At 41.9% G+C, this 18,960-nt stretch overlaps 1 protein-coding gene across 1 annotated transcript in view; it reads left to right on the plus strand.

The window, feature by feature from the left end:
* The first annotated feature begins 2,231 nt into the window (after window positions 1-2,231).
* LOC120057745 (inactive dipeptidyl peptidase 10-like) overlaps window positions 2,232-18,960 on the plus strand; it is a 66,562-nt gene continuing 49,833 nt past the window's right edge. Inside the window, exons 1-5 of the mRNA XM_039006225.1 lie at window positions 2,232-2,297; window positions 6,626-6,737; window positions 10,262-10,357; window positions 14,770-14,864; window positions 15,215-15,289. Coding sequence (XP_038862153.1) covers window positions 2,232-2,297; window positions 6,626-6,737; window positions 10,262-10,357; window positions 14,770-14,864; window positions 15,215-15,289 — 444 coding nt within the window. The remainder of the gene's footprint in view (window positions 2,298-6,625; window positions 6,738-10,261; window positions 10,358-14,769; window positions 14,865-15,214; window positions 15,290-18,960) is intronic.

Here is an 18,960-nt window from a genome sequence, read left to right on the forward strand (position 1 = left end):
ACAATTGTTTACAGACAGATTCTTTCACTTACAATTCACTATATCACAATTCCAGTGGGTCAGAAGTTTACATACACTAAGGTGACTGTGCCTTTAAACAGCTTGGAAAATTCCAGAAAATTGTCATGGTTTTAGAAGCTTCTGACAGGCTAATTGACATCATTTGTGTCAATTGGAGGTGTACCTGTGGATGTATTTCAAGGTCTACCTTCAAACTCAGTGCCACTTTGCTTGACATCATGGGAAAATCAAAAGAAGTCAGCCAAGATCACAAAAAAAGATTTGTAGACCTACACAAGTCTGGTTCATCATTGGGAGCAATTTCCAAACGCCTGAAGGTACCACGTTCATATGTACAAACAATAGTACGCAAGTATAAACACCATGGGACAACGCAGCCGTCATACCGCTCAGGAAGGAGACGCGTTCTGTCTCCTAGAGATGAACGTACGTTGGTGTGAAAAGTGCAAATCAATCCAAGAACAATAGCAAAGGACCTTGTGAAGATGCTGGAGGAAACAGGTACAAAAGTATCCATATCCACAGTAAAACGAGTCCTATATCGACAAGACCTGAAAGGCCGCTCAGAAAGGAAGAAGCCACTGCTCCAAAACCGCCATAAAAAGCCAGACTGCGGTTTGCATCTGCACATGGGGACAAAGATCGTACTTTTTGGAGAATTGTCCTCTGGTCTGATGAAACGAAAATAGAACTGTTTGGCCAGAATGACCATCGTTATGTTTGGAGGAAAAAGGGGGAGGCTTGCAAGCCGAAGAATACCATCCCAAACGTGAAGCACGGGGATGCCAGCATCATGTTGTGGGGTGCTTTGCTGCAGGAGGGACTGGTGCACTTCACAAAATAGATGGCACCATGAGGGAGGACAATTATGTGGATATATATCAGTCAGGAAGTTAAAGCTTGGTCGCAAATGGGTCTTCCAAATGGACAATAACCCCAAGCATACTTCCAAAGTTGTGGCAAAATGGCCTAAGGACAACAAAGTAAAGGTATAGGAGTGGCCATCACAAAGCCCTGACCTCAACCCTATAGAAAATGTGTGGGCAGAACTGAAAAAACGTGTGCGAGCAAGGAGGAGTACAAACCTGACTCAGTTACACCAGCTCTGTCAGGAGGAATGGGCCAAAATTCACCCAACATATTGTGGGAAGCTTGTGGAAGGATACCCGAAACATTTGACCCAAGTCAAACAATTTAAAGGCAAATGCTACCAAATACTAATTGAGTGTATGTAAACTTCTGACGCACTGGGAACGTGATGAAAGATAGAAAATCTGAAATAAATCATTCTCTCTACTATTATTCTGACATTTCACATTCTTAAAATAAAGTGGTGATCCTAACTGACCGAAGACAGAGCATTTCTACTAGGATTAAATGTCAGGAATTGTGAAAAACTGAGTTTGAATGTTTTAGGCTAAGGTGTATGTAATCTTCCAACTTCAACTGTATCTGCTGGTCACAGATACAGTAATAAAAAATTAAAAAAGTAGTGGCATGGATCAGAAAAGCTGTCAGTATTTGGTGTGACCAACATTTGCCTCACACAGCATGACACATCTCCTTCACATAGAGTTGATTGTGGCCTGTGGAATGTTGTTCCACTCCTCTTCAATGGTGGTGTGAAGTTGCTGGATATTGGTGTGAACTGGAACATGCTGCCGGTCACGTCAATCCAGAGCATTCCAAACATGCTAAATGGGTGACATGTCTGTTGAGTAAGCATGCCATGGAAGAACTGGGACATTTTCAGCTTCCAGGAGTTGTGTACAGATCCTTGCGACATGGGGCTGTGCATTATCATGAAGAAACATGAGGTGATGGCAACGGATGAATGCCACGACAATGGGCCTCAGGATCTCGTCACGGTATCTCTGTGCATTCAAATTGCCTTGGATAAAAAGGAATTGTGTTCTTTGTCCGTAGCTTATGCCTGCCCATACCATAACCCCACTCGCCCACACAACGCCAAACATACACAACGCAATCTGCCCGGTACAGTTGAAACCTGTATTCATCTGTGAAGGCACACTTCAAGGATGGCCATCGAATGTGAGCATTTGCCCGAACTGCAGTCAGGTCAAGACCCTGTTGAGGATGGCATGCACGCAAATGAACTTTCCTGAGACCGTTTCTGCACAAATTCTTCAATTGTGCAAACCCACAGTTTCATAAGCTGTCCGGGTGGCTTGTCTCAGACAATCCCGCAGATGAAGCAGCTGGATTTGGAGATCATGGGCTGGCATGGTTACACGTGGTCTGCGGTTGTGAGGCGGGTTGGACGTGCTACCAAATTCTCTAAGACAATGTCGGAGGCGGCTTATGGTAGAGAAATGAACATTTAATTCTCTGGCAACAGGCTTGTTGGACGTTTCTGCAGTCAGCATGCCAATTGCACACTCCCCCAACTTGAGACATCTATGGCATTGTGTTGTGTGACAAAACTGCACATTTTAGAGTGGCCTTTTATTGTCCCCAGCACAAGGTGCACATGTGTAATGATCGTGCTGTTTAATCAGCTTCTTGACATGCCACACCTGTCAGGTGGATGCTCAGGTCCAACTCCCATACTCAAAGGATTGGCCACGATCTGCTCTCCCTCTGTTCATCACATGACTGGTGATGCAATGCACTTCCACCTTGTTTCCATACTGCTGTTCTGTTTGTTGCTGCTTGGCTACCTGTACAACTTTTTCACTTTTTACTGTTTAGAACTATTTAATCGAACTCTGGATTTATTAAGTTTACCAACGTATTAGTTTTGTCCTCACACAACTTTTTTAATTCAACTTTTTCACCCCGGACGCTTTATCTGCACATAGATCTGCAGGACCTCCTCCGGCCGAAAAAAGCTAAGTAACATGATGTCTTGTTATTGCAGTCGCTGTACTCATAATATACAGGAGAACTATCGCCTTATGGTAAGGATAGCCAAGGTGCAATCTCGGCTTCAGACGTAATCGTTAGGCAAGAGCAATTTATGTGTAGGAAAGGATACAGCATCTGTGCCACAAGTCAATACAGGTAGTAGTGTTAATCCCCCTGCCCAGTCCCCGCAATTTTCTCATGGCTTTTGGAAAGTAATGCTGTCTGCATGCTCAACCGGTGTCGCTCATTCAGTCGATAAAAACTTCCAACCTGTTTTCCCCATTAAGTAACGAGTCGGAGTCAGAGCCCAAGCTTTCTCAGGACTCTCCTCACCCGTTACGGGGTCTGAGCCATCGAAGCCTCCCACCATTTAGCTCTGACAAATTGAAAACCCTAGTCATTGGAAATGTCATTACCTGCAATATTAGACTTAAAAAGAATCATCCAGCGATCCTACATAGTTTACCAGGGGGCAGGGCTACTGACATAAAGGCTAATCTGAAGATGGTACTAACTGAGGCTAAAATTGGCGAGTGTAGATGGTGTTGGGATATTGTCAGCACGTCAGCACCAATGATGTTAGAATGAAACAGTCAGAGGTCACCAAGCGCAACATAAATTCAGCGTGTAACTTAGCTAGAAAGATGAGTTGGTATCGAGAAATTGTCTCTGGCCCCCTCCCAGTTATGGGAGTGATGTGCTCTATAGCAGACTCACACAACTAAATCGCCCGTTGAAAACTGTTTTCTGCCACTCCCAAAATATAGAATTTTAAGATAACTGGCCCTCTTTCTAGGACTCCCGCACAAACAGGAACAAGGCTGGCCTGCTGAGGAGTGACGGACTCCATCCAAGCTGAAGGGGTGCTCTCATCTTATTTATCAACATAGACAGGGCTCTAACTCCTCTTACTCCACAATGAGCGAGGGTGCAGGGCAGGCAGCAGGCTGTTAGCCAGCCTGCCAGCTTAGTGGAGAGTACCACTAGCTTTCCCATTGAGACCGTGTCTGCCTATTTAAATTTAAAAAAACTATCGGCCTATATCGAATCTCCCATTCCTCTCAAACGTTTTAGAAAAAGCTGTTGCGCAGCAACTCACTGCCTTCCTGAAGACAAATAATGTATAAGTAAAGCTCCAGACTTTACTGATACTGAGACCCCACTTGTGAAGGTGGTAAATTAACCTTTAATTAATGGCGTCAGACCAAGCCTGTTTATCTGTCCTTGTGCTCCTAGAATTTAGTGCGGCTTTTGACACCATCGATAATCACATTCTTTTGGAGAGATTGGAAACCCAAATTGGTCTACACGGACATATTCTTGCCTGGTTTAGATCTTATCTGTCAGAAAGATATCAGTTTGTCTCTGTGGATGGTTAGTCCTCTGACAAATCAATGGTAAGTTTTGGTGTTCCTCAAGGTTCCATTTTAGGACCACTATTGTTTTCACTATATATTCTACAGTACCTCTTGGTGATGTCATTCAGAAACACAATGTCAATTTTCACTGCTATGTGGACAACAAACAGCTGTACATTTTGATGAAACATGGTGAAGCCCCAAAATGTCCTACGATGGAAGCCTGTGTTTCAGACATAAGGAAGTGGATGGCAGCAAATGTTTTACTTTTAAACTCGGACAAAACAGAGATACTAGTTATTGGAACAAAGATATCCCAAGAAACAAAGATATCTGCTGTTTGATCTGACAATTAATCTTGATGGGTGCACAGTCATCTCAAATGAAACAGTGAAGGACTGATAAAGAATTTATATGTTTAAAGTAATGACTAAAGAATACTCCTGACAAGGACCTCGGTGTTACTCTGGACCCTGATCTCTCTTTTAATGAACATATCAAGAATATTTAAAGCGCAGCTTTGTTCCATCTTCGTAAGATTGCAGAAATCTGAAACGTTTTGTCCAGAAATTATGCAGAAAGCTAATCCATGCTTTTGTCACTTCTAGATTAGACTACTACAATGCTCTACTCTACCCGGATAAAACACAAAATATACTTCAGTTAGTGCTAAATACGGCTACTATAATCTTGACCAGAACAAAACAATTCAATCATATTACTCCAGTGCTATCCTCTGGCTCCTGTTAAGGCTAGTTCTGATTTCAAGATTTTACTGCTAACCTACAAAGCATTATATGGACTTGCTCCTACCTATCTCTCCGATTTGGTCCTGCAATACATACCTACATGTACGGTATGGTCACAAGATGCAGGCCTCTTCATTGTCCCTAGAATTTCTAAGCAAACAGCTGGAGGCAGAGGTTTCTCCTATAGAGCTACATTTTTATGGAATAGTCTGCCTATCCATGTGAGAAACGCAGACTCGTTCTCAACCTTTTAGTATTTACTGAAGATTAATCTCTTCAGTAGGTCCTATGATTAAGTGTAGTGTGGCCCAGGCGTGGAAGGTGAACGGCAAGGCACTGGAGTGACGAACCACCCTTGTTGTCTCTGCCTGGCTGGCTCCTTTCTCTCCACTGGTATTCTCTGCCTCTGACCCTATTACAGGGGCTGAGCCACTGGCTTACTAGTGCTCTCCCCTGCTGTCCCAAGGAGGGGTATGTCAAGTTGTGCCAGACTTTTTCCCCCACTATACTCGACTTTAGCGGGTTGAGTCACTGACATGATCTTCCTGTCCGGTTTTGTGCCCCTTTGGGCTAGTGCGGTGGGGGAGATCTGCATGGGCTATACTCAGCCTCAAGGTAGTACGTTGGTGGTCTGTTGATATCCCTCTAGTTGTATGGGGGCTTTGCTTTGGCAACGTGGGTGGGGTTATGTCCTGCATGGTCGGCCTTGTCCGAGGGGTATCATCAGACAGAGCCACATTGTCCCCCGACCCCTCCTGTCTCAGACTATTGCAGCATAGATACTGGAGACTATGTGCCGGGGGGCTAGGGTCAGTCCACCCTATCTGGTGTAATTATCCTGTCTTATCTGGTGTCATGTGTGATCTTAGGTATGCTCCCTCTAATTTTCCGCTCTCTCTCCCCTCCCTGAGGGCATGAGCCCTGGGACCTTGCGTCAGGACTACCTGGCCTGACAACTCCTGGCTGTCTCCATCCCGTCCACCTAGTCGTGCTGCTGATCCAGTTTCTGCTATTTTTCCTGTGGCTATGGAACCTTGACCTGCTCATTAGACGTGCTACCTTGTCGCACTGCTGCGCCAGTTTGAACTGTTCTGCCTGTGGCTATGGAACCCTGACCTGTTCACCGGACGTGCTACCTTGTCTCAGACCAGGAGAAATGCTCACAAAAGCTGAGAGAAATAAGCTTTTTGTGCGTATGGAACATTTCTGGGATCTTTTATTTCAGCTCATTGAACTGGGACCAACACTTTACATGTTGTGTTTATATTTTTGTTCAGTGTAATCTCAAAGTTTTCTGGAATGCCATGTGCATCCATTTATATCATTACATTTGTAACAGCCTAAATATTTCAAAACTTCTATTTGATCAAATAAGTCTCACGTAATTCAACACTCTCTCATAGACCTCCATACAAAAAAGGGCTTATCTCACACAGACTGAATTTTGGGCAGAGTAAATCCTCTCGCTTCGCCTCTTCGTCTCTGGCGTTATGGACCGACTGTCCGGTTGGGAGATGTTTCTTTTTTGTTTCCACTTCTACCTTCAACTTGCTACAAATTCTTTATGAATATTAACCTTTTCTCTCTCTCTTCCTCCCTCTTTCTATCTCTCTCTCTCTCTCTCTGAAGGATGTGCCGGATTTTGGGCCAGACAGGAACTGGAAAGGTATCGCCATCTCTCTGCTGGTCATCGTGGTCATACTGTCACTCATTGGACTGGCCATCGCTCTTCTTTCCAAAAGTAAATTCCTGGAGATATTTTCTTTTACATATAACCTCAAAACCTGATTCAAATCATTTTAAAAGAAGACCTTGGTTTTAACTTTTCACCATTCTCAATAAATGCATGTTTTCTAAAACAGACGACTAGCTACCTGCTTAGAATTTAGTCTTACAATTTAAAATGAACACCTTTCATTAATCCCTATTGAAATGAATGAGATCTACAGTAAGTTAAAAGTTCAACACTCCATTGTCTTTCTATTAAGCAAATGGAGGTTATTTAATTGTGAGGGAATACTCTGGGATGATGACCATTTTCAGAGACAATGGGCGCATTCGAGCGGATAACTTTTGTCAAGACTTTGACCAACGTTGGTCACCGCTTTTCAAAGTGTGTTGCATTTTGGGTTAAAAAAAATCTGACTTGTTAACTGCATGACCTTTACCACAACCATGTGATCAAAGGTCATGAACTTTCAACTGCAGTCGATTTATAATTTCGGCAGTTGCTCCTCACAAACTGCAACCTGAAGTCGGAACCAAAGCATTGTGGGAGACAACCTTATTTTCGTTTGGAAATAAAAGGCACTACATGCTCATACAGTATATGGTTGATGTCACAACCTATCATTGGTTATTATCAATGCATGTTTTAGGTGGATGACTATTTAGAGCTTAAATACATATTTATCCGCACATCCTTACAATCTAATTACATAGTCCTACATGTGATCTACATTTCTAACAAAATAAATGAAATATCCCACTTGTGACAATATAGCTAATGTATTTATCTAAATGTTACTGTAATGTTGTGTCCCACGTTATAGCCTCCATTTTGTCTTGTCTGTGTTATTGTTGTCACCAAACAAATTAAATTTCTTAATTGTCTATTAAGTGTGAATTAAATGGAATACATATTGTAGGCTATACAGTACATGGGTTATTGTAGGAGAATTCTACACTGGTAATTTTATAGGTTTAATCTGTGCCTGGGAAACCGGCCCTTAAAGAGCAAGTACCCCAGACACCAGTCGGGGGGGGGGTCAATACCAACAGCATTTGACTCCTTGGCATATTGCTTGGCATATTGTTTACCCAGGAACATATTTGAGCTGATGTACATGTATAGGCTAATACTTTTCATATTGTTTACCCAGTAATTTATGTGAACTGATTTACATGTACAGTATAGTCTAATCATTTTCTGTACAGTGAGTGTTTAGTCCTTCATGTGATTGAATCAAATGTTGTTTATTTCGGAACCCAGTGTTAGTGCTGTTCTTAACACACCACGCTTGGCTGAATTTTACCGTCTCCTGGAGCTAACGTTAGCAGGCTAGCATAAATGACAAAGGGGATAATCCAGGGTGCGCTATGAGATTGGGCTCCTCTGCAGTAGCTATGGATGATACTACTTTGGACCAATAACTTGTATTAACACATCCAACCAATGAGAACCGGAGGACTACTGCGTCTTACTCTAAGACCATTCCAATGTATTCTTCCTCTGCCCTCTCGTCCAGACCTGCGGCTCTCGAACCGTTTTACAGCTCTGAGCCCCCTGACTTCGACGGGGCCAGCCGACGTCCAACAGGTTCGCAGCGACCCTCTCCTTGTCCATAGTTAGGGATGTGGTGGTCCCGGAAGCAAGACAAACTGCTTCCCTGGATTCCGTGTTTGTGACATAGATCACCAGGTCCCTATTGTGATGCAGAAGCACCTGAATGCTCACACAGTAGTCATTCATGATGGTACAAACAATATACAGGATCCGCTTCAGGAAAGTCGTATTCCTGGTCGTAATGATGGTGAGTTGACGCTGCTCTTATATCCAGTCGTTCCTCCCGACTGTATGTAATAAAACCTAAGATTACCTGGGGTACCAATGTAATAAATAACACGTAAAAAAACTAAATACTGCATAGTTTCCTAGGAACGCAAAGCGAGGCGGCCATCTCTGTCGGCGCCGGAAGTAGTATGGAAGACCAGGAAGAGTAGCTGCTGCTTTGGCAGCAGCTAATGGGGATCCATAATAAATACAAATACTACCTCTCGTCTGGCGGACTCATTAAACACAAATCCTCTGTTTCTGAATGATGTCTGAATGTTGGAGTGTGCCAAATAAAAAAATGACTAACAATTTTGCCATCTGGTTTGGAATTTGAAATTATTTATACTTTCACTTTTACTTTTGATACTAAAGTACATTTTTACAATTACATTTACTTTTGATACTTAAGTATATTTAAACCAAATACTTTTAGACTTTTACTCAAGTAGTATTTTACTGGGTGACTTTCACTTTTACTTGAGTCATTTTCTATTAAGGTATCTTTATTTTTACTCAGGTATGACAATTGGGTACTTTTTCCACCACTGGTTATTGGAGTTTTTATGCTTGTAGGATGGACAGATTTACAGTGACTAAATCAAGAGAAAAATAGAGCTAAAAAATCAAGAACATTTAGTTGTGTCAGTTAGGCTGTATTCTGTGCAGGAATGAAGGCTAATGCACGACCTGATAGGCTCACTATCCCGTTGAACTCGTCATGTTTCTTCTCGAATCCACAGGACACAAAACAATTATAGAGGTAAAATGGATATCGATTTTGAGACATGACATGTAGTATTTTCATATGTTAATGTGCACTTTCATATTCATTCAAAATTCCTGTTCTCACATAAATGTCAACCGACTGAGTATATACCAAGCTTTTTATTTTCAAAGCCTTTAACATTTAATTCAGCTCATGTCATGCGAATTTAGCTTTTCGCAACCCGCGGAAACAACTTTGAAGATGGCAACCTCAAAAGTTATGATAAACCTGCACCGCTCTGCTCTGTCAACAGAGCTCGGTGCTCATTATTGGATGTATTACGTTTCGAAATCTAACTTTTTTTATATAAGGATAAAGATACAGTATGTTAGAGAAAGACCCCCCTGAACGATTCAGAACATGAATTATCGTATTTGCCTTGGTAAAATGTATTTTATAACATAAGGAAGTGAAATGGCATCACCAAAGCGCGTTTTCACCCACTCTGGGCAGAGTGGATGGACACACTACTGAATGGCTCTGAATCCACTGTCAGCATGCAGTCAAAGCTATAACCACTTTTGGAGCAAACTAGTGCTCTCAAATCATATCCTGATGTGACAAAACGTACGTTTTAAGAAAAATTGTTATATTAAGTGGCTACCTAGCTAGCTAGCGATAGCAATGTTTGGTGGTCAGCTAATCAGCTGAGCTAGCAAGCAAGCAATGTACTACAATTATAATTCCGCTTTAGAAAAATCCTCCTGGTGCACTGTTCAATTATTTAGCAATTTAAACATTTGTTTTTTTTTAAAGAAAACTCCGTTTTTGCCACAGCCCTCACTGGCTTTCATGTGATTTAAATGTGAATGATGACAGTTTCTGTCCATTGGAACGCTGCGATTGATTGCCCAAAATTCTGGGAATGGCCTTAGCTAACTGTCAATTGTGAGTAAAAGTGTTCTCTATGTCTATTTGAAGACTTTGTGTCATTTCTTCACAGATGATGGCGCGAAGTCTTTAGGCACCCAATTGACACTGGATGACCTCTTTCAACGAGAGTTCCAGGTGCATGACCCTGATGCTAAGTGGATCAATGGTATGTTTATGCAGTATATTCATAACTCTACATATCTAATGTCGCTCATATCTGTAATACCATTGTATCTGTCTCAAATGTATTTTGTTTCCATTTGCTATGAATGCTGAGCAGCCATTATTGGGACCTGTTGCTCCTCTATTGACTGAGCACATCATATTTCATAGAATCTGCGTGGTATCTGCGCTGGAGACGTGTGCCTCTAAATCAAGATTCGTAAACATCACCCGTCTGCTCTTTAGTTTCAACACAGAACATCACAAAGCCCAAAAGTAAACATCAAAAAGCTTTCGAGGAGAAATGGCACAGGCAGCAAACGCTCTCAAAGAATTGTGTCCTTTGAAGATTTTTGTATGCGTTCTGAGCTGACAAAGTACATTTGTTTCTGCCAATTGTCTCTGGTGTGGTTTGTTCATCGGCATACCATTCAAAATCTGAATTAGAATTCCAATGGAAACGACATACTGTATATCTCTGAGGAACATTGTTCTGCCATTAGGATGAATTGCGCTGGCATATTCCGAAGCCTTTAACGGTACCAAACTACCATCACTGCTGCTGTTTGTCTGATATTACATATTCATGCTGTTAAGGAATGTGCTAATGTAAATTTAATTCAGAGAGGCCGGAAATGGTTAATCTTCTCCACATGGGCATGAAATAGTTAACCTTACTGCAGCAGATAAGCAAACACATGAAATAAAATAAACTGTATTACACAAATTTGAACATTATACAGAAACAAACTAATTTCAAGCCCTATCGGAGCCTTAAAAGCAAATACAAGCCTTGAAAGAGGATGCATGAGAAGGTAACATTGATACAATCACTGTTTAAATACCACCAGTGGAGTGTAAATTAATCATATCACCAGCAGAGGACAATGATAGAATACATTACTGTAATCTATGGGAATTCTTGCTCCGTTGGGAAACAGCATTCTTGCTTATAAATCATTCCTTCCTCATACATTCACTACTCCGGAGCCAGAACGGTATGGCATGTACCATCTGCAACCATTAACAACTCAAGATCCGGAAGATCATAGAGGGATTTAATGCGTTAAGTTGAAGCTTGCAAATCACTGCTGCTTTCGCTTGTTTGTGTTTACAGTATGTGAGGCGAAGACTGTATTTTAGCACTGTCAGGCTGTGGCTAGTGTCAGAAGCGGTGTTGCAGATATGAAGGGGTCAGACCAATTTATAACACTCTCAAATCACTGTATCCTTTCATCCACATTATCTGAAGGAGAGTCTTTTCAAAATATCATGAATAAAGCATCACAAATAGCACCTTTCATGACAAGGCAGTCCTCCCCTTCTTAGTCTCTCTGTCTAAGAGTTTGAGTTTGGCCTGTCTGTATAGGTGCTGTCAGCTTGTCACTTCACTCAGCATCTCAGTCTTCTGACAGGCCAGGACATGCTGCTGTCTCCTTGCGGTCATGCTCTATTTTCCACACCTGAAAGATGGGGCCTCACTATTCATCCTTCAATTTCAAAGAGCGCTCCTCACAACTGCCTGAGTGCAAACCCCTGAAGTACTGCGAATTACTTCACTGACATTCTTAAAAGGTCCAATGCAGCCGTTTCTATGTCAATATCAAATAATTTCTGAGTAACAATTATACCGTATAAAAAGTAAAGTCATAGCGTATAAAAAAATAAACACAGCACCTGTGATGGAAACAGGAAGTTTCGGTACAATTTTATAAAAGCCGACAGATAACTTGTTCGTTCGACATGGTGGGATCTTATTGTGTCAGTGAAATTGATTATTATTTTATATTTTACCTTTATTTAACTAGGCAAGTCAGTTAAGAACAACTTCTTATTTTCAATGACGGCCTAGGAACAGTGGTTTAACTGCCTTGTTCAGGGGCAGACCGACAGACTTTTACCTTGTCGGCTCGGGGTTCAATCTTGCAACCTTTTGGTTACTAGTCCAACACTCTAACCACTAGGCTACCTGCCGCGAGAATTGGCAGTGGAAATGCCTTTATGCGCAAATATTGATATACTCATATCGAAGTAAACTTAGTCACATGACGATATGGTCTGTGTGGTCCGTCCATCACGAGCTGCAGATTAAATACATTATGACGAACTTCACAGGGTGGTGAAAGTGCATAGTGATCTTGATGCTCCTTTCCAGTACATATTGGTGGTCTTATTCTGATGACATGATGATCGATGCTTGACTGCCGTTTGAAAAATAAACATATTCTCGCTCTTATCCTTAATAATGTCATCATGTAGACTAGCCGACCCGCACAGCCGACCCGCACAGCCGACCTGCACTGTATCTGAGAGCTGTCGGCCAGAGCGCACATGCGAAGACGTTTGCTATTTAACACCACAGTTAATGTGACTTAACTATCGGTAGAGTTAAAATACGATGGGAACACATTGAACTTTAGATTTTTATTTGATGCATCAAAACTTATGTGAAAAAGTAAAAATTTGTGTGCACTACGTCATCACGCACTGATTTTATCCGCAACAAGTCCGTTTGGTGGAAACATACCACTGGTGGGGAAAAAACACATTTTTTAAAATGTGGATTTTTGACTATTTACATTCAAATCTGTCACCAATTGGATTATTTTCAAATAATATTGTTAAAAAGAAACAAAACCTTGCATTTTTCTTAAGCAAGAATTTTGCTAGGACTGTCTGGGAGTGGTCTGAGTGGGGAGGGGGAAACTGAAAAGTAGCTGTTTTTTGGCAGTGTTTGGAACTCTATTTCTTATTGGTCTATTAACTCATTTACCGCCTGGTGATGTCACCAAACAGTCCAAAACTCCATCCCACCAAAACAGGCAACATTTCAGGCGGTCTTGTCAAACAGCTCTTACACTTAAAGGGCATTAATATTATTCACAATGTCACAGCATTATTCCAACCTCATAGTGTGGGAATTTCCTTTGTGACACAGTATAAAAAATACTTTGTCAAATTGCTTTCACATAAGGACACTATTCATAAAGTTCTGGATGAAACTTCTTTTGTCGACACACTGGCAGATGGCAAGTGGATGTGACGGTTGCCTTGAAGGTACATCACCGTTTCTGAGCAGAGCACACAAAGCATAAGCACAAATCCGATCTGCCTCGGTGCTTTATCACAGGCCTCCATAACATGTGGATTGTCTGACAAATTTGACAAAGTATTTTTTTTTAATACTGCGTCACAATGGAAAATACCAACAAACATTTCTGGGGTGAAAAGTATCAGTAAAACATGTACAGAGGAAAATGGGGCATTGAACACATTGCATCGAAAGGGCACTCCATATGGTCTGCATACGATCTGTACAGCACAAATGTTGCACAAATGCAATATATAAATACCAGCCAAACACAGGTTGATTCAAGACTACAAGCTAACAGTGTGTCACAATATTTACAGTTTGGTAGGCTACAGTTGATTCAGTATGCTACTGCACAATGTCACTTACTGCAAACCAATTATGAATCACAATGACAGTTTTATACATTCTTATAAAGTACACTTAGAAGGAGTGTCATCTAAAAATCTAACTTAATAACATTCTGGTCCATTCTCTTCTCTTCTACCCTCTTTCTCCTATTGATTATAAGCCAACCATCCATCAATCTTTTATGTTTACTTGCCTGTCATTGTGCTTTAATGTATTCTGAGTCATCTCTGTTTTATAGCCCGCCGGCCCAAGGTTGACGCCTTAGAGCTCATTCAATGACATTTACTGTATATGAGATGAGGGCTTTGTAATGATATTGGTCTGTCAAAAGCATTAATGAAATCCTGGACTCCCCAGATTGTAAAATTGGCCAGAGATGAAAGATATTGGCCGAAACTCCCATCTTATTTCTTCCTGTTGATGTGTAATAATACTAAGTCGAAGTTGTCACCGATACTCTCTAAGTGAGTTTGTGAGTGTTGAGTGTCTCAATTCTTCAGGGGGGACCTCTTCGTGCAGTTGTAATTTCTCACTGCAATGACAAGTCATATTTGGTGCTTCATACAAGGGATGTCTCACATGGGATGTCATTATACAGGATACCTGAGACAAAGTGGCTATGCTTAAAAAAAACATATTTGGCACCATGCCCATAATTGTGTATGAGCACCGGAACTCTTAGCCATTCATCTCTAATTTACTGGCAGCGGGCCAAGTTGAATGAATGAAGTAACTAGATTGGATGTAGCAAACCATTGTTAAGCACCTCAAGGCAGTTCATGAGCAAGGTCCTCCAGTATAAAAACCTAAACAAACCCAGGCATTAACCATAAACCCTTGGTCTCAGCCTTGGCTTCACCTTTAACCCTTCACTTATTCACCTTGCAACCTATAACCCAGTGTCCTCTCTCTTTCTCTCTCTTCCCCCTTTCTCTTTCTCCCTCTCTCTCTCTTTTCCTCTCTCTCTCTGACAGATGAGGAGATCATTTTCAGGAGCTGGGACGGTGACGTGTTCAAAGCCAACACGCAGAGCAACGAGACACACCTCTTACTAAAAAACACCACTTTTGTGAGTACTTACCGTCTCAGTGCATACCAACTCCTCTTCCCAGAGAACTCACATTAGAGAGACATGCTCACCTTAAGGTGCCATTTGGCAAGTGACTGTCTCCAGTGACACCTTGCCATCTTGTTTTATTTGCTAAATGTTGTAGACTGGAATTAGACAATGTTTTAAATAATTTGGAGAAGATAATACTATGCCATTCTTGTGGCATTTGAATACATGTGTAGTTCATGCTAATCCAATAAATCATTATATTTCATGCTTCAAAACAAAGAATTTGAATGGACTGTAACTGCAGATGAACAGTCACAGTATCTGTCATTCTCTTTCCGCTCTTTTCTCTTTCTTTCCAGGCAACATTTAAGGCCTCCAAGTTTGCAGTTTCTCCAGATCTAAACTTTGTTCTTCTGGGCTATGACGTGAAACAGGTCAGTGATTTGAATGTGCCGTTTCTGAGGAGTATCTCAAAATGATACACATCTTTGTAGCCTGGTCCCAGATCTATTTGTGCTGTATAGCCAACTCGTTTGGTTGTCATGACGAACATTTGTTGATTTTGAAAATGTATAACACAATAATCTGAGGTACAGTAAAAAAAAAAATGTTTTCACAACATTAATGAGAATGACATTGGAGAATGAATGGTGTTGGGCCTGTGTGTCTCTGTGGTCTCCGGTTTCCTTAATGCATCCTTCAGTATTTCTCAGAAAGAGATGTTAGACACAACAAATGCACAGAGAATGAGAACAATAAAGACAGCGAGTGCCTGAAGAGACCTTTCTGTGAGATTGGTACCCTTGGCCTTGTCATTTACGGTGGTCTCACTAGCTGTGCTTTGAGGCCTTCCTCTTGTTCATATTCTGTGACGTTCTGGTAAAGAAAGCTAATTCGCTGGACTCGTAACTCTGTGGAAAAGTAACTGCATTAAAAGGTGGAGGGCTTGTCTTCTTCCTCATGTCCTACCTGTGTCTGCTCTTATTAGGTTCATAGTGACGTTGAAATGTTTTGTAAATACTACTAGTTCACTCCCTGCTGACATATTGTATGCTTCTGTAGGTCCAAACATACACTGTAACTCTTTACGTTATTCAGCTCTTTTTGAGTCGATATAGATATGGGAAACACTGTATTTGGATAGTACCCCACTGATGCATCTCTGAATGCTAAGCACAACCCATCAACTAAAAATAACACAACCATACCACAATTATTAATATTTATCACGTGTCTGCTGCAACTTTGTTGGCATGCACCAACAAAACATCAGCGTTAGTGGATAGCTTGCTTGGTTCACTGGATGGTTAGATCCGGCACTTGTGGGCCAATGGAATGCCCACTGAAGGTGCCTTTGGTCTCAGTCGAGTGTGTTTATTCTTTGTGGTATGACTAGATAGTGGGAAAACATGTTTTTGCAATGTTTCTAACAGTTTGGAAAATAATGAGAGGTTGTGTAAATGTATTATCGTATTTTTACATCAACCCATTCAAATTCAACCCTTTAATTAACCTCAGGACAAAAGTTGTATCCGCATCAAAGCAATTTGTTGTAAACAATCCAAGACATTCTTTCCATCATTGTACAAAAATAACTGTTGTTCAAAGAGAAAGCAATTATCGTTTAACGTAAGCCGATAGGCTACGGGCTCGACAGATATCGAATCAAAATTGTACTTGTTTGATGTGCAATTGAAATGTATTACTTGGATGAATAATTAGCAACATGCAATGATAGGGAATACTTTTGCAATACTTAGAGAAAGCACATATTTGCAGAAACCATCAGAAACCATTTCCCATTCTTGTGTTCAGTGATTTTCTCTTTCATAATAGGAAGAGGCTCCAGCAAAGGAAAAGATAGGTGGTATCCGGGGGAAACCTTCCTACTCAGACGATCACTTATCCATTCGTTTGGTTGCAAACAACAACAAAGAATTGGCTACGAAATGCTAGCAACACGGTTTTTGATCTTCTGAATGCAATCTGTTACTGGCTCTGTAATGACCTAACCCTAACTCAGCATCAAGGGTATTTCGCACAAACATAAATACACAGGTATTTTAATGGAATAACCAGCCGTACTTTGAGTTCCCGATATTTCACTTGAACTGTGTGTCATAGCCGACTACAGTCATAATGTCTCCAAACCTATCATTGAAAAACATTGGATACTCAATAAACAGTGACAGCTTCAAAACCAGTGCCATTTACAAATTTCATCAACTGAATGCCCTGATGGAATTGCATAGCTTGCTTGCAAAAACAGCAAAACCTATTAAAAATATGAACTCTTATTCAGTCAGTATACATAGACACTCTAGCCTATGGCTCTCAAAGTGTGTCCATTAAAACACTACTTGGTTTCAGTGATCCACACAAATCTTTTCCTGATGCCTATATAGCTCCTCTCTCACGTTCATTCTTCTGGAGCGCATTAAAGCCATTCCTTTTAGGCACTTTGGTGTGGAGCCAATTTTCTTCCTGTTTAATAGCAGACCGGAGAACATGAGAGTGGCTCACAACAACAGTCATCTTGATTCAGATACCGGTTTGTATAATGCAGTCTGCATTCTCACAAGCCTTGTGGAACGATAGAACCAATCACCAGAAGATGGTTAGTAGGGTAGCTAAGAGCCGGTTCAAAATGCAGAGGAGGACAAAGGTCTGATGAGGGTACAGTGCATTTGGAAAGTATTCAGACTCCTGGACATTTTCCACATTTTGTTATGTTACAGCCTTATTCTAAAATTGATTAAAATTGCTTTTTTCTTCATCAATCTACACACAATACCCCATAATGACAAAGCAACAACTGGTTTTTAGAAATCTTTTAATAAATATATATAAATATATACACTGCTCAAAAAAATAAAGGGAACACTTAAACACAATGTAACTCCAAGTCAATCACACTTCTGGGAAATCAAACTGTCCACTTAGGAAGCAACACTGATTGACAATAAATTTCACATGCTGTTGTGCAAATGGAATAGACAACAGGTGGAAATTATAGGCAATTAGCAAGACACCCCCAATAAAGGAGTGGTTCTGCAGGTGGTGACCACAGACCACTTCTCAGTTCCTATGCTTCCTGGCTGATGTTTTGGTCACTTTTGAATGCTGGCGGTGCTTTCACTCTAGTGGTAGCATGAGACGGAGTCTACAACCCACACAAGTGGCTCAGGTAGTGCAGCTCATCCAGGATGGCACATCAATGCGAGCTGTGGCAAGAAGGTTTGCTGTGTCTGTCAGCGTAGTGTCCAAAGCATGGAGGCGCTACCAGGAGACAGGCCAGTACATCAGGAGATGTGGAGGAGGCCGTAGGAGGGCAACAACCCAGCAGCAGGACCGCTACCTCCGCCTTTGTGCAAGAAGGAGCAGGAGGAGCACTGCCAGAGCCCTGCAAAATGACCTCCAGCAGGCCACAAATGTGCATGTGTCTGCTCAAACGGTCAGAAACAGACTCCATGAGGGTGGTATGAGGGCTCGACGTCCACAGGTGGGGGTTGTGCTTACAGCCCAACACCGTGCAGGACGTTTGGCATTTGCCAGAGAACACCAAGATTGGCAAATTCGTCACTGGCGCCCTGTGCTCTTCACAGATGAAAGCAGGTTCACACTGAGCACATGTGACAGACGTGACAGTCTGGAGACGCCGTGGAGAACGTTCTGCTGCCTGCAACATCCTCCAGCATGACCGGTTTGGCGGTGGGTCAGTCATGGTGTGGGGTGGCATTTCTTTGGGGGGCCACACAGCCCTCCATGGGCTCGCCAGAGGTAGCCTGACTGCCATTAGGTACCGAGATGAGATCCTCAGACCCCTTGTGAGACCATATGCTGGTGCGGTTGGCCCTGGGTTCCTCCTAATGCAAGACAATGCTAGACCTCATGTGGCTGGAGTGTCAGCAGTTCCTGCAAGACGAAGGCCTTGATGCTATGGACTGGCCCGCCCGTTCTCCAGACCTGAATCCAATTGAGCACATCTGGGACATCATGTCTCGCTCCATCCACCAACGCCACGTTGCACCACAGACTGTCCAGGAGTTGGCGGATGCTTTATTCCAGGTCTGGGAGGAGATCCCTCAGGAGACCATCCGCCACC

This window comes from Salvelinus namaycush, chromosome 13 (genome assembly GCF_016432855.1).
Source record: "Salvelinus namaycush isolate Seneca chromosome 13, SaNama_1.0, whole genome shotgun sequence".
In the NCBI taxonomy this organism is placed as follows: Eukaryota; Metazoa; Chordata; class Actinopteri; order Salmoniformes; family Salmonidae; genus Salvelinus; species Salvelinus namaycush.